Source organism: Notolabrus celidotus, chromosome 12 (genome assembly GCF_009762535.1).
Source record: "Notolabrus celidotus isolate fNotCel1 chromosome 12, fNotCel1.pri, whole genome shotgun sequence".
NCBI classification, from domain to species: Eukaryota; Metazoa; Chordata; class Actinopteri; order Labriformes; family Labridae; genus Notolabrus; species Notolabrus celidotus.
Window position 1 is genome coordinate 28,278,675 of NC_048283.1, and position 16,554 is coordinate 28,295,228.

The 16,554-nt window shown below is 41.1% G+C and overlaps 1 protein-coding gene across 1 annotated transcript in view; it reads left to right on the forward strand.

Moving 5' to 3' along the window:
• Positions 1–10,562: 10,562 nt before the first annotated feature.
• Positions 10,563–16,554, forward strand: part of LOC117822330 (A disintegrin and metalloproteinase with thrombospondin motifs 16) — a 55,088-nt gene continuing 49,096 nt past the window's right edge. The window contains exons 1-3 of the mRNA XM_034697004.1: positions 10,563–10,652; positions 10,785–10,875; positions 13,993–14,336. Coding sequence (XP_034552895.1) covers positions 10,563–10,652; positions 10,785–10,875; positions 13,993–14,336 — 525 coding nt within the window. The remainder of the gene's footprint in view (positions 10,653–10,784; positions 10,876–13,992; positions 14,337–16,554) is intronic.

Here is a 16,554-nt window from a genome sequence, read left to right on the forward strand (position 1 = left end):
CCACTACCATATCGTCTGTGACTATGTACAGTGTGTGGTGAGACTCAACTTTAGAGCTTTCACTAATTTCCTACAACTAAGTGGAAAAATACAACTTCACATTCAGTGGAGCAATCTGCTTCAGCGCTATGCTAAAGCAGATTGCCCTTGTGTGTGTGTGTGTGTGTGTGTGTGTGTGTGTGTGTGTGTGTGTGTGTGTGTGTGTGTGTGTGTGTGTGTGTGTGTGTGTGTGTGTGTGTGTGTGTGTGTGTGTGTGTGTGTGTGTATATTCCTGGGTGGTCTGTAAGATTTCCATACTTTGATTATTCTTGGGAGGTCAAGCAGGTTGTTGGTTTGGTGACTGGTGGCAAATTTCTGTTTGTGATCATTCTGTTGCATTAAAGGACTTTGTGATAAACATCAGCAGTATTTCTCTGTGTAGGTCTGAGTACTGCTGCTGTAATTTAATGGAGACATTATGAGTGAGAACTGTAAGGTATACAGAAATGAGTGTCATTTGGAGTCTGTAGTGATGTAAGCTCAATAAAAACCTAAAATAGAATTGGTCATCAATCTAAGAAAAACATTTATGAATAAGCTTTACTTTACAAATGAATGTGTTTAACCCTGATAAAAACTTAGTCAAAGGCCCTTCTTATCTTTTCACTGACTCATGTTTGTACCTGGACACTCCAGCAGTTAATTGAAGTTACAGTGGATCCCCCTGTATGAGCCCCCTTACAAGTGCAAATTACTCTTGGCGTGCTTGCTGAGCCGTCTGAGATTGTTTTAAATGACATGTACCATTCAAAAATTCAGTGGTGTCATTATTTTCATCACAGTGGCAGCAGGAAGGTGTAACTGATGTGTGCAAAAAGGGACAAAATAGCATTAGAATAGGAATAAAAAACATTCATTTTGGAACTTAACTGGTTAATGCGTCAATGCTGCCCTAATTTGAAACATGCATTTAAGATTTTCTTAGCATTTACACATTGCATTATTTACAATATAGAGATTACATTGAAAGCTTTTGTGAATTGAGTTTGACTCAGCAACAACTTAGAACATCCGTACACAGCCTGCAGGTAAATGAGGACTGTTGCACTTTCCCTCCTCTTCCTGCCTGCAGGTCCAGCTCCACACCACAGAATGGACACTGGTGGGTTGTGTGGGTCAGAGACTCTTGGCTAGACATTGGTGTCCCACCGGGTAAAACCTCACCACCAGTTTGCAGACATGCAAATGTTTGAGTGCCGAGACAGAAAAACTTTCCTATTGGTCTGGCAGTGTAAAATAGAGCTACTGTGCAGGAAGATTGTTGAAACTGGCATCACATTTATGCATCATTTGTGTGAGATTTGCACCACTGGAGTTGAACTCCCTCAGTTCAGATTTGAAACAGTTTTTACTCATGGAAAGATGCAGAGGTGTTGTTGCTTTTCTTTCTAAAACACTGATGTAAAACTCTTCCAACAGGCTAGACTTTTTCTTCCATCTCTAATAGAAAAAAGTACAGTCTCTCTGCTGGCCGAGATGGAGGTAGTTATTATAACAGTGCTGCTTACACAATAGTGGGGTTGTGAACTTTAGCAGGCTCTCACCCCTGCAGAGTGTCATAAGACTAGCCACTTTGTTTTTAGGTTTCACCCCTCCAGAGATGCTCTTTCTGCCCCAGCGACCACATACAGCTGACTACCAATAATTAGCGCAATTCCTCTGCCCTTCATTTTCATCCAGGGCTTTCCAACCCAGAGAGAAGAGAGAGAAGCTAATAAGGCCTCTTTGACTTTTATATAGGAGGAAATGTCTATGTGGATAAGTTACAGTCATGGGTTTTAGTGGATAATCTGTTAAATTGGAAGTAAAATAAAGCATATTATATTAATAACCCACAAAGAGGAACCTTTTGCCTCAATCATTACCTTTCCTTGTGTTGTAATCAAATAACTTCATGCACTCAAACTTAACCAATGTTTTCATAGGACACTTGTTGCTGAAAATAATATGCACCTAATTGAATTAATAACTTGGACAGCAATAGATCAACACCATGATTACTACTATAAATCAGATTAATCAGCAATATGTCAGCGTCATGCAGTATTGTGTCCCAATCTGAACTATCAGTGCTCACATGATCAAACAGGATAAGAACAAGACCTCCCACACTGCAACACTTCTCGAGCCAGCTGATGCGGAGCATCGACATCAGCACAATAACTCCACTAATCAGAGGTTATAATGAAGACTAATGCCTGCGTCGCTCAGCCGTGTCCAATATATTATCTAGTTCATTGAGAGCAGTACAGTAACATAGTCCAAGGGCAACTTTCCACTGGAGCGCTGGTGAACCTGCAGAGGCAAACATCTGCTGCTTTGTGCCAAAAAGCTGAAAAGCAGGCCTCCATGATTTGACTCAAGCTGTTGTTATTGTAACCCACAAATAGATCTGACCTAATTTGAACAAACCTCCAGGTATGCTACATTGTTGCAGGAGGATTAACTTATTTAGGACTTGACAATGTGAAGGCCATTTTTCGTACAATAAACGGTAAATGCATCAACTGAGCCTTTCCTCTGAAGGAAGATTCACATTTCTGCTATAAGAGATCTCAAGCATTGATGCAGAAAAAATCACACAACCTGTTCCAACTTCTTCCTTCTGTAGACGCTCTACAGCTAAAAGTAAGAGACAATAGATAAAACAACCAGACACACAAATAGATATTTATGCATGCTGTTACTGTGTTTTTCTGACACTGAAACACTGATTTAGCGGTTCATCCAAGTGATACAACTACTTGTACTCATGCGTAGTTTATCATGCATAGTTTATATATTCATACAAGCAGAAAAGTTTAATGTTTAATGTAATTTACTCTTTTAACTTTGCTGTCATTGTTCTTAGTTGTATGTCTAAGTCTATGTCTATGTATACTTCTTTGGTTTGACTTGTGTCTTACAATAAAATGTGTAAAATAGCACCTTGTAAGTGTTAACATGTGTACAATATGTCTGGTTCTGATCCTGAGAAGAGTTACCGTCCTGTGCTTTGTTCCTTCACACATCTGACTTTGTGTTAGTGCTTAAGTTGTTTCTCCTTCTCCTGCTCAGCTTCAGTCACACTGAAGATGAACCATGTGTGGCAGATTGCTTTGTTTGGACGGTAAACTTGGTGGTGGTAAAACATGCTGTGTATCTTTGCATGTGGTTGTTGCAGTGGATGATTATTTGTTAAATTGAATCAAATTCTAATTTAGCATGGTTTCATTTTGAGCCAAAGCATATCACTGAATAAACATCCATCCATCCATCTATCCATCCATTTTCATCTGCTTATCTGAGATCAGGTGGCGGGGGCATGATACTGATATTTCACTTGTTTGTCAATTTCACATAGTCTCATTTATTTCTTGCTTCTACTTTCTAACAATGGTGTTCAGGGTTTCCCCTCTTTTCTAGTGGTCCTATTCCAGGACTTTTCCATTGACAGATTATCTGGTACAACAAAAGCACACTGTGTCCATACATTGATATGTTCCTATCTGTGGAAGTCTAATTCAAAAGGTATGCAGTCAATGGCTATAACCTCTAAATATTATATGCTCACAAACAATTGGTCATCCAATAATGCATATACACAGACATATAATACTTCATTGTATTAATAGAACCAGGCTCTACTAATGGTTTGGGCATTTGATCTAAGTTTATAGCTACTGACTGCAGCAGGCTGTAACATCACTAATGTTAAGTTTCTGATTGATTTTACCTGTAACCTCCAGCTGATACCTGCATAACAAATGCAGACACAGTAAGATGAAACTGAGAAAACTCACTTATATAAAATTATATTTCTTTAGTACTTCATATTTGTACAATGGATGTCCATCGCACATGTGCTGCTTAATGCTGCCTTCTTTTCACTGAAACTCTTAACAGTGATTAAGCAGCAGTACATTGACTTGACATACTTCTTGAAGATTCCTTTTCCTTCAACCTGTGGATCACATGTGGTCTGAATTGTGGGGGGTGACCAAGCGGCAACCTACTGTCTCAAAATATGAAGCCCATGCAGAAGTGTTATAAACTGCAATTCATCGAGAATCCACTTGAGGCTGGCTGCAGAAACACTGGAAACCACATAGACACCTGTTCAAAAAAGACAATCTTTGCAGCAATAATAAACATGTTTACAGCCTGGTACAAAAAACAGCCTGGCTCTACGTAGCTTATTCCTCTATCGGCACACACCGTACGGGGGGTGAATTTTTTTCTAACGCGACGGTTCAGAAGATATCCCCGGACGGGAACACATAGCTGTTGGCTAGGAGGCTCAAACTCCGCCTCTTTACGTCACACTATGCCCGGTTGAGTTCTGCATTTCCAATATGGCTGCTGCCGCCGATTGGCTTCAAAACAGCACTCAGGAACAGATGGGTGACGTCAAGGTTACTACGTCCAATATTTATACAGTCTATGGGGGTGACCTTAACTGTTCACAGATCAGCTGAGCTCCATAATAAAAATACTTGATACTGTCCATTTGACCAGAATAGTTCAGTTCTGAATTTGAGGGGAGAATGCAATCAGAGAAAAAAGTAGTACCGTTCACCAGTATTTAGCCAGTGTTTGACTTGCTCACAGTGTGACTGCCATTCATAGTTGTAATCATGGCATCCCATCCGACATCAAACTTTCCTAACAAAGCCGAACCATTACAGTCCATGTGTCCAACACACATTTGAAAGCAGCACTACTTTGATCCAAAACAAGCCAGCTACTAGCATGTCCATTTTAGTAACAGAACCAAACATGCTAACCAGTTTTACATTTTTCAACTTTTTAGAACAAAGTGAGATCACACCTAATAAAAACTACAGTAAGCAGCCAGACTTATATTTTTACATTTGAACATAATATTTCTTTAATTATTTGAAATGTGGCCATCCAGCCTGCAGGTGCTACAGTGTGATGTGACTTGTGGGTGCTTACACAGTGTAGCCTATTCTTAATCCTATGGTCCATAAACTACCATCACTATTTGAAACCATCTCGAACATACTTGAGCCCTATCAGATGACAATGAGAATGCTTCAATAGTTGAAATAGTTTTGCTTTTGTTTCAGGTGGTGTATTTGCCTGGAAAATTGGTCAACAGTTTTCCAGGTTTCCCAAGATGCGTGGGAACCCTGATGCAGTTCAGAGAGGCAGCAGGTCAGAAGCAGATTTCTCAATTATTCAACAGCCTTGGTCAGGATTACTGCTTCCACCAAACCAAGATGGGTTCACAATGGCTTCACGATATGAGTTAAAGAGCTTTTCACATGTAGTTCAATTACTTGAGTCTTTAGTCTCCAGCCAAACAAGACAGTTGGCTTGCTACAATTGGTTGTCTCTTGGTTTAAATGTATTTCTTAGTCTGACAGTGTTTGTTTCAAGCGAGTATGGAGTTGTGATAAGAAGTTTCCAGTGTTTGTTTATTGCATTTAAAGTTGGCTTCATGTGCTTCTTGGTCACAAACACGATGAAATGTTGCAAAACTGCAAATAATGCAATAATCCAACAGGTCTGTAGCCAGAGTAGAGGTTATTGTAGCATGAAATTAATGTTTATAAGGCCAGGATAATTTGATAAAACTTGAATAAACAATTATAATATAATTTAGATCATGCCAAAATCAAACTAACATCATATGAGAGAGTCCTGTGTATTTGCTTTGTTTGTTTTTGACCTAAAACTGATTTAGTAAAATAAGGCAGAGATTTTCATGATCGGATTTCAAAATCTTCCAAAATAGATGTCAGTGTTATTTGTAATGCATAAACTTTCTCCTTTTCCAAAATGTTACATTTGTTTTAAGGTGCAACACAAAGTCATATGGATACATGGATAGCTGGGCATATGTTCAGCATTAGATGAAAGCCAGACTTCAACACAACCATTATTTAAGGCAAACAGTCATTTCCCTCTGAGCTGATACATCCAAGGTGTACGGGTAACACTCGATAAGGTCAAGACAATAACCATGAAGACATCGGTATTCTTCGACAGCAGCACAGAGTTTCTGCAAAGCCAGACCAAACCTTCAATCATCAAACTAGCTGCCAACCACCATCTCCCCCCCCCGCTCCTCACTCACCTTCATCCTCCTCTCCCACCTCCCCTTACTCTCACTCCCTGTCAGCTCTCATCAGCCTCCCCTCTGTGATGCTCAGAGAGGAATTTTACAGCTGCTGTCAGCTTACTACTCTCATACACAGCCAAGAGGACCAAAACAAAACACACACTCAGATACACACACACACACACACACACACACACAATCACACACACACACACACACACACACACACACACACACACACAATCACACAGGGATACATGCATGTCCATGTTCAGACTCACACTGTCACACAGAGACACAGATGCACATAAATCACATAAGAGAACCTCAACACAGACTCGCATATGTTCACCACACGCTCTGATGCATACTCACACATGCTGCCTTGATGAAAGTGTGAAACAGCTAAGAACATAGAAGAGACTTTAGAAACAAGCACAGAGAAGATTATTCAGCACGGACCAAATAATCCAAGTCGATTTCCATTTGGAGGAATGGGTTGCAACTTCAGAAAAGATTCAAGACATTGGAGAACAAATGCATCAAGGGAGACACACAAGAATGGGAAAAAATGTGCAAAGAGAGGCAAACAAATGCACACTATACTGCAAGTACCTAAACAATGCAAAGTCAAAAGCACACACACCAAGTTCAACAGGAAAATGTTTAATCTCCAGCTATCACAACAGAAGTGAAACAGACTTTTGACCAAACCAAAAGATACCTCCAATTCAACTACTGTGCAAAAACACAACTTTATACCTCCTTTTTTATATTTGTAATGCCTTTATTTTGGAAGGATAGGACTGTGGCTAGAAAAGGAAACAAGGACAGAGTTGGGAGTGACATGCAGGAAAGCTGCACTTTGACCCCAGCAGGTTGATGGTGCACATGTATAAATAAATGTAGCAGGGACCAAGCAACATAAAGTATACATTACTTTACAAAGAGCCACACCTAACAATGGACAAGGTGTCTGTACGACTATGCAAGATGAACCAACAATAAACCTTATTACAGTTAACAAGGTGTTAGAGTGCATCAGGCGGGAGGTAAAGTGTCAGAGTGGTCAAGTGCTGAAGTGCTAATACAGCTGTTAGTCATTTTATTGGTGGGTAGTTTGTCCAGTTATATCTGGGATGTACAGTTGCTTCGTTTACAATTTTTGGACCAATAGAACAAAAGAGATATCAAACATTAGCAGTGCTGGAAGGACGATTGTTTCACTTTGGACTGTGCCATACTAGTGATGTGCCCCATTTTATCCAACTATAAGTCTAAGTGTCGTGCTTATTATATGGACACCAGAGCAGTACCAATCCTTGTATGAATTGTTGATCTCTTTGAAATCCTCGTCCTCATTAAACATCAGCAAGTAGCTGGCACAAAGATTTAAATTCTTGCAGATGTTTGTGAGAAAATAAAATTGTTTAATTGCATTTCTTCCTTACTTTAGAGCAGTATTTAGATCAAACTGTTGCTGTAATGAAATCCAGCAAAGCAGAGTGTTTGCAGCTTGTCTAATGTGAAATGATGCCCTGTTTCTGTGAGACTACATACGTCAGTTTGTGTGGGAATGATGGAAAGATCTCCTTTTTTGTGCCAGCTCTTTGACTCTGGACATCCCTGCATGATAGTGAAGACAGGCAAACTGTAGCTGCAAGAAAGACACAAACAAGCAGTCAGACAGACTGAAGACATACAGGAGCTCAGAGGTTCAAAGGTCAAATCACTCACGGCAGCCAGCTCAGCTCTGACCACAGGGGGTTTTCTTTAACTCAGCTTCTTCAAACAATGTGGTGACTTCTCTTTATTCTCAACCTGCTCTACCTGCTAACCCCCCAATAGGGAAACACACTGCTGTCAGAGTGTTTCATAGTCTGACAACACAACACGGTCACACAGTTTCAGAGATCAAAGCTTTGGAAACTTTTCATATCAGCTTTGTGCTTTTATATTTGCTGACCAAACATAAAGATTTGACTCAGAAGTATGTGGGCAGTGTGTTTTCAGTCACATAGGTGCAGAGCAAGTATTGTATTGCAGAGTGTGCACACGCATGTGCAAGTAAAGGGTGTATGGATGTAAGAGAAGAAGGGGAGATATAACTCCAGCAGCAGCTGACACTGTAAAGATCTGCTGAGCCTTCAAACATATGGTAGGAATTGTCTTCATGATGGTGTTTTATCACTGATTAAATCCAGAATTGGCAAACTTCGGTAGAAATCTGGAAGTAAGTTTTGTATATGTATCAGTTTTAAAGGCTTAGAACATATTGCTCTCAGGATGACGATGTTCTTGCATCTACATTCCAGTTTTATCTGCAGGAGTTGCATTCAGAGGAATTTGGCCATTCGGTTTTGATTTTTAAGAACTGTCTTGTTATGATTTAACATGACGCAGCGGGTTTGGAAGGCGGATCAAACACCTTGCAAAAACCCTTAGGGAACACGGTCATTTCCAGCTGGGGCCCTGTCCCACTTTTAGGTGTAGTTTCTGCTCCTCTGGCATCCATGGCTCACTGTAATTTATCATAAAGGTCCTCTCTCATCACTCCCTCTGAAATGCTGAAATGTGATACTGTTTTCTCTTTCCAGAGTCCTGTCTCAATGGTTTTGAATTGCTTTTCCGAACACCTGAGAAACAACCTATATGAACTCTTTGCTTATATTCCACCAGAATAAGATTTCAGTGCTTCAAAACCCATCAGATATGTTGTTAAGAGTTCATTAAAATGATCAGATGAGCATTAACTTAATTCACCTGCCCTAATCTTTAATTTGTGTCAATCTTGTGACCCCTGTGGACAAAGCGGTACCTTTTATCTCTTTGTTGATATTGTCCCATGAATGCATGAGTGCTCTTATCTTGGAGTGTTCTTGTGTGAGGATTTTAGATGGTCATAAAACAAACTGACATTAATACTGATGCTTCTACATGATCTACAAAAGAAAATGGTCCCATACGACACATACATGTTTTCAAGAAGGGTCCTGACGGAGTTTACTTTCTACCAAAATCTCCTTGAACCGAAACCCAAAGCCCAAAAGGAAGTCGGCCATTTTGGTAGTAGAGGAGGTAGAGGGGAAGTAGAAGAGAGTTGTAGGGGAGGTACAGGGGAGTTTGTGTGGAGTTAGAGGAAAGTTAAAGGGGAGCTTCAGGCTTTAGGTAAAACAAAGGATGGAACCCCGTGGTCCATCCATAATTCACCTCTGATTCCTCTCACTCTGACTCTGTGCCAAGAAGATCACACCGTAAACCGTCACACATTTCTCTCTCCTGCAGCACAGCAGAAAACTCATCTGGTTTTCTTTTCAGGGGGGGGGGGGGTGAAATGCTCCAGAATATGAAACAAGTGCTCCCCACTCCCTTTGGCTCCCACACTCCTGAAGTACTCCCATGAATGATTGTGGGGAGTTCAGAAATGTTGGCACACTGCCTATCAGTGCAGCTGCGGAATACGGGAGAGATGGGGAGAATGACGAGCGGATTAAACAGGGTTAGAGGTTAAATTTCAGACCATAATCCATCACAAATTACTGATTACCTGCTTCAGGGAGTAATCTCTTAGTCACGTTTGGGTTACAGAGACCAGACTACTGGATTTTTCATTCCTGTGATTAATACTTTAAATGCATCATCAATTCAAAGTGACCTGATCTGGAAAAACATAAACAGTTTCTGCACTCTGTCTTTAAAGGGCAAGTAAGGAGAAAATCAAATAACTGCATTACTCTGAAGCAAACAGAAAATTCTACTTGATTTCTTCTTCTTCTTCACACCCACATCCCTCTGCAACCTGAGAGATGAACCAGCACAAACCCCATCTCTCAGCACAGGTGTCAAATGTGATTGGCTACAGGCTGTACTTAACCACCCTTCCAACCCACACCCCCTTCCTAAAACACAAACATACACACAGGAGAAACATACACACACTCACACAGCCCTCAGCAGCCCTGTGTTCAGTGCTCTCTCAGCAGGCTCTCAGAAGAGGGAAACCGATTCGGACTCAGTGCGTCTTTCATAGAAGTCTGCTTCTGCCAAGTCGAGACGCAGCCTATTTAAGACAATCACATGATCTCACTGGGAGTCAAAATGGTCCGCGGGGGTCACTGGGGAGAGGGAGAGCGCACGGCAGAGTGAGAGAGAGAGAGACTTTTGGATACTTGTCGGACTGTCTGAATGGAAAAGGGGGAAAATGACTCGCCGGGAGAGAGGATTTGAGTTCAAGTATTTTTACGCGTGGGGAAACTGCGCATGGAAATGAATGGAAATCAAAGTGGCACCAGCGAAGAAGAAGCCTGCATTTAAAACTGATTGATGCTTCATTCAGAACAAGTCCTTCTGCAGAGCTGCTGCTGTTGGACTGGGGTATCAAAACTCTTTGGACTGTCTTCAGGCGGCAGGGTGACTTAAGACTTCAGCTCGTGCGTAAAGGTGATCCGCAGAAATGGCTTTTTCGTGGAGTTGTGCAGAATGGAGAATCTGGACTCAGCTGTTCTTCGTTTTTCATTTCTTTTGCTATATCACATTAAGCAAGGTCAGTCAGTTGTATTACCTCACATGCATGCAGAGCCCTTAAAGTTGTCACACTTTAAATGATTTATTTATGGGTTGTTAACTTCTTGTGATTTTGCACGTTAAAGGTCATAATTTGACATTTTCCTTGCAGAGCGTGTCTTTCAATGATGGTGCTGATAGTGTTGAATCTCAACTAGAAGCATCTCTGTTGCTGCGAGCTCTCAATTTACCTCAACACACAGGTAAGTATTGTTCTAAACGTCTTGCAGAATCAGATGTGTCTCTGCGATTGCAATGTCTATTTTTACACATATGGGCCAGAGCATCGTGATCAGCGGGCTATGTTTGGCAATATGTTGCACTAAGATCGGAAGTAAAGCCATCAGAGGTTTCTCTCTAGCATCAAACAGTGCTCACCTGCGCAGTGTGTTTCAACTCTTCTCCGCGAGGGGGCGACCTGCACCCTGACACAGAGCCATGAGTGTCTCCAGCAGTAGTAGAGCTCAAATTAAGTTCACAGCGTAATTAAAAATAGTTGCGTTTTTTTAATCAGCTTTTCTTCACAAATAGCTCTTTGTGAACTAAGATTTGTGGCTCCCTTGAGAAATAGCTCGTTTATTGAATAAAAATGTCATCATGTTGCATTGATAAAAATGCGGAATGGTGTTATAAAAAGGCTCTTTCGTATTAGCATACTCTTGGGTTCTTTATAACTCACCGGGGAGTCACCAAATCCTTCAATGAAGATACACTAAACTCGCTTGAGTCAATACATTAATTACTGCAAGCAGTTAGTGTGACACTTTCATCTGTTCTTTGTTTTGTGGATGTCACCCCATGTGGTGCTGAGTCAGCAACTCCTCTGGCTGCACACTCTCCTTTGTTTAAGTTTTTTTTCCCGAAGTTGCCATGAAAAGCACACAAATAAACAAATAAACAAACATCAAAACTCCCTTTTCTGTGCACATGTGGAGATGATGTGGAGCTGAAATGAGGGGGAAACCCTTCCTTCTGTTTCAGATCATCTCACAGCCAAAGCTTTAACAGATAACGCTCAGGCTTAATGTGTTTAACATTCATACAGCCTGGGTGAGGACAAAGTTCACATGTTCAGTCTTTTGTTAAGTTTAAGCCCATAGGCACCCACTGGTTAGACCCCCCATCAGTGCTAATGGCACTCAGGAGCCACTAAACCAACAAACTACCCACTGCAAGATCTTGTCTCAGTCCATCAGACAAGATATGTGTATGTGTGTGAGTGTGTGTGCATGCTCTGTTCCCGCAGACTCTTTGTTTGTATACTGTCAAACACGGGTCACTGCAGCTGGGCTTTGAGTTAAGGCGGAGCAAACATAGTGGACTAGGTGTAACTGTGTGTGCGTGTATGTGTGTGTGCTGGGGGTAGGTGGACAAACAACAAAGACTGAGAAGACATTTTTCTGTCTGCCACGAATACTTGAGACCTGAAGTGTCTGTTTGCTCTTTGCAGTCCTGTAACACTGTAAGGATTTGAGGTTTGCTTCGCTCTTCACCACCCAAGCTGAATTTCATGCAGCATAATAACGCATGGTGCTTTAAATAAATGCATCCACTAATAAGTGTATGACATGTTATGAGAGGGGGCTGTTACTCAGCCTCAAGATGCACCAAATATCCAAGTTCAGACCTCAGGCATTCACACTGCCAGTGATGACACACCGTCTGACACCCTGCATGTTTCTCCCTGCTCCGGCAAAACATGTCTGTCTCTGTTCTATATTTACTCATTATTCAGGCTTGCTAATGCAGGTCATACTGTACAGTAACTGACACTGGCTCTTGTTGACTGTAAGTTCAAGGTTGCTGATATTTCTGTGGAGATTAAGCGACCATGTATCATTCTCCAATGGCAAGGCTGAGCACCCTTGCAATGAAATCAGCAATGACACACTTGCATTTGTTTGCTTGGAGATTACTCATAAATCCAAAGTGTGTACAGTGCATAATCTGTACAGATCTGTAGATAAATCATGCCTGTGTAGGTAAGAGAGAAGATTTCTGATGTCAGAATGTGTGTTCCAGTTTGTAGTATTGTGCAAAGGGGGTTTCAGCAAGATTTAGCTGCATGCACAAAAGCAGTCGGTGTGGAGAGCAAAAGAGAGAATTCATTGGCTGTCAATTGACTAGGATTATGTTTTTCAGTCATCTTGATAAACAGATGTCTGATATCTCTGCAAGTGCAGCTAAAAATGTGATCATAGAAGTCATCTCCTTACTCTTACTTAAGTCTAAGTCCAGTTGTAAGTGTTACTACAACAATAGACCCCAAAAATGTCTATCACTATCCCCAGAGGTATTGGTGATGGGTGCCAGGATTATACTATGCATGATGTGTAAAGGTGTGTGATGTGTAACCAGGCTCCCTTTATAACTACTTAGATCCCATCTTAAAGAACCTGAGATTAAAAAGATCCAGGCAACAGTTGGACAAAGAAAATGACAGTGTTTTAAGTACACATTGTAATGCTTCCAAGTGGCTTCCCAATCCATTCAATGTCTCCAAAGTCTTGAAGGTAACCTAAGGCATCATATATTTAATCCCAGGGTGTGTCAGCTCCTTATTTCTCAGAAGACTGCCACATGCAGCATCCTCTGTTATGATTTCCTCTTGAAAACCAATATCCCTCCATCTTCAGGAGGCATTCACTCTTGCTCTTACCTGTGGGGCTGTTTCCGTGCGCCATTAGCCAATTAACTGATCTAAAGAGGCCGGGCTTGTGACCTGCCACCATCTTCCTTTATGACCTGCAGTTATCCAGCCTGCAGCTGCAGTAAAAAAAAGAGCTGCAGTAAAACACACACATAGGTCAAACATGATTCACTCTGGAAGGACCAGTGCGGGAATTGTCTAAAGCCCTTCCTCTTCTTGTAACTCTTTCTTGACCCTGCCAGCAAAAGTATATGATGCAGGTCAAGGAAAACTTGCAAAGGAAGGGAGGAGTATGTGTTTTTTATTCAGTCAGTCTGTAATGCACTCAAAGTAACAGCTGACTCAGCAAGCAATATATCACAGTGAATGATGTTGGCAGATTGAGTTAGCAAGGACGGACTACAATGACCACAAGGATGATGTGGCTTCTTTTTGCTGAGCTTGATGTATAAAATAGCCATGACAGAAGCATCACAACGTTCTCTGAGCAACATCTCCATTTGATGCAACAATGATGCTTATTATCATTTAATGTGTACATATGTAAAGCATAACATTTGTCTTTAAAGTGGCTGCTTAACTCAGAACATATTTTGCTAACAAATTCTCAATAATCTTCTCATCCTGATTTTCGGTCTTTGTCCCTTGTCTCTCTTCATCCCCCATCCAGAATATGAGATTGTATCTCCATATGAGGTCAACAACCAAGGCGTTTACATCTCTCATGAAGTCGCCCACCACCACCGGAGAAGAAGACGCTCTTTGACTTCAGACAGCAGCAGCAGCAGTAGTGAAACTGTCCACTTCCAGCTGAGCGGCTTGGGGCAGGACTTCCACGTGGAACTGAAGGAGGCCTCAGAAATCCTGATCGCACCTGGCTTCACCGTCCAGGTCCTGGGAAAGAATGGCACCAAGAGCCTGAGGGCCTACCACCAGGACGACCTGTGCTTTTACCAGGGGTCACTGAGGTCAAGGGTCAACTCCTCTGTGGCACTGTCCACATGCATGGGGATGGTGAGTGTGAGCATGTGGGGAATTGGGAAAGCGGGAGGGTTTGGATAAAAAGGATGGACCTGTGGACATATTGTATCTCAGTAGGTGTGTGTTTGCATAAGTGCACCAGAGTCCATTCATATAAGGATAGGTATCCTGGACATTTTTATCTAGGAACTGAAACACCAAGAGAGCATTGTAACAGCACTCAATGACCTGAAACTAATACTGAGCCTGGGGGCCAGATTTAAGAACACTGGCTTATCTTGGGATCATAATACAAAGGTAACATGAGTGTTTTTGACATGCTGAATCTTGGAAAAAGGAAGAAAAAAGAGGTCTGTGTGCCTTTTTTAAATTCATTTCATGTACTTTAATTTGGGATTAGTTCATATTCTAGAATATATATTATTGAGACATTAATCTAAAGGAGTTAGTGAAGGGAAAAGAGGAGGACAAATCATATTTCAGCCTTGCAGTAAATCTACTCAATACAAGTTTCTCAATGTCTGGCATTACTTTGACACCCACACATTCATCAATCAATCTTACAGTTTGTTTCTGTGGAGCTGCCTTTCATATATCATTTTAATCAGTGCATTGACTGTCTGGTCTGGTCTAGTCATGCACGGTAGCTTCTTGCTCCAGTCCACGGCATATCATTTGTTTTGGCTCATCCCATGTGTGATGCACTTTTGCCTAAATCAGCTAATGAATCATTAATGAGTGGAAAAGTCCAGTCTGTGAAATACACCAGAATGTTTGGTTAATTAGCCAGGAAAATCCCTAAAAAGCATGCAAGCCAAAAGAGCGTTTTGGTGGTAATTCATCATTTTATTTGGCATTTACATCATGTTTGACCCACTCTCCTGGCAAACAAGTGGAGTACAGCTCATGGGTTTTATTTTTGATTCATATTTCTTAACTTTGAGTGGCATCTTTTGCATGGTCTTATAATAATAATGTTATAGTCTATGTAGATCAAACCTAGCTGACAGCATTAAAGGAGAACTTGTGCACAAAAAACAGCTAATTGAATTAAATTGAACTGAATGGTTTACATGGAACAAGGTCGCTTTGATGTTGTTTGTTGGAAAGCCTATGTGTAAGTTAAATTCATATTAGCATGCTTAACGTCAATCTTAAACCTATTAATACCATCATGAGGACACCTTAATCCAAGGTAAGCAGATTTTTTTAATTGAAATGAACAGATTAATGACCAGATGGGTTGGATTACACCGTGTGTGAGCCAGAGCTCTTTTAGTTTTGTTACTCTCTATCTATTAAACATCAAACCCAACCTTCTGAGAGTTATTTATCATAGATGTTGGCTAATATTGCTAAATTTACAATGCACTCTGAGAACATTCTTGGCTGACTTTCAGATCTTGCCTTGGTGGTCTTCCTCATCTGCATAAACATAAAGGAAACATTACTGTAAGATTGACACTAAGCCTATGTGAAGCAGCTTCACCCCAGTTAGACCCCAAGTTGGTACGAGGCCTCTTAGTAGTCTGGAAAAAACAAAAGACTTTATGAATGCACATTAATCCTTTCACATCTGAACCCACACACACAGTTTCATTTAGAACTCAACAATCAGTGAAGATGGAAAACAGCAGAGAAATTCTGCTTATTTGCACTTTAATACGAGTCTTGAAGTTTCTAGTTTAAAAGAGGAACTGAGGCTTGAGAACATTCAGAGTTGTGGTCATATAAATGTTGCATCTGGAGGATCTTGTTAGAGAAGAAAAATAGGATTTTACCATTCAAGTAAGCTCTCTGTTCACCATTTTATCCAAAGAATGGCGTAAAAACCCAAATGACCCAATTTCAGTTCTTGCTTTTTGGTGCTTTTTAATCGCTTCAGCTCTGACTTTTTTGGTTTGCTGTTTATGTTTAATTGTGCAGGACCACTGCTGTGCCTGAGAATTCCCCCCCTTAAACACAGACGCAGAATGGCACATCTCCAGGGATGCTTCTCCTTCTGTGTGTCTAAGAGAGAGAGAGAGAGAGAGTGTGTGTGTCTTTGTGTGTACATGTCTGCATCTCAGACCAGATCCCAATAAAAGATTCAGCCAAAAGGTCCAGGGTTGCAGAGACTGTAAATGTGGTTCTCACGACTGAGGCTGGCTAGGATGGACTGGGTCAGTGCATCAATGAGAATCTGACTTTCTGATGGTAATGAGGGAAAACAAAGCTGGTATATCAGCAGACGAAAGTATGTCGCCTCCTT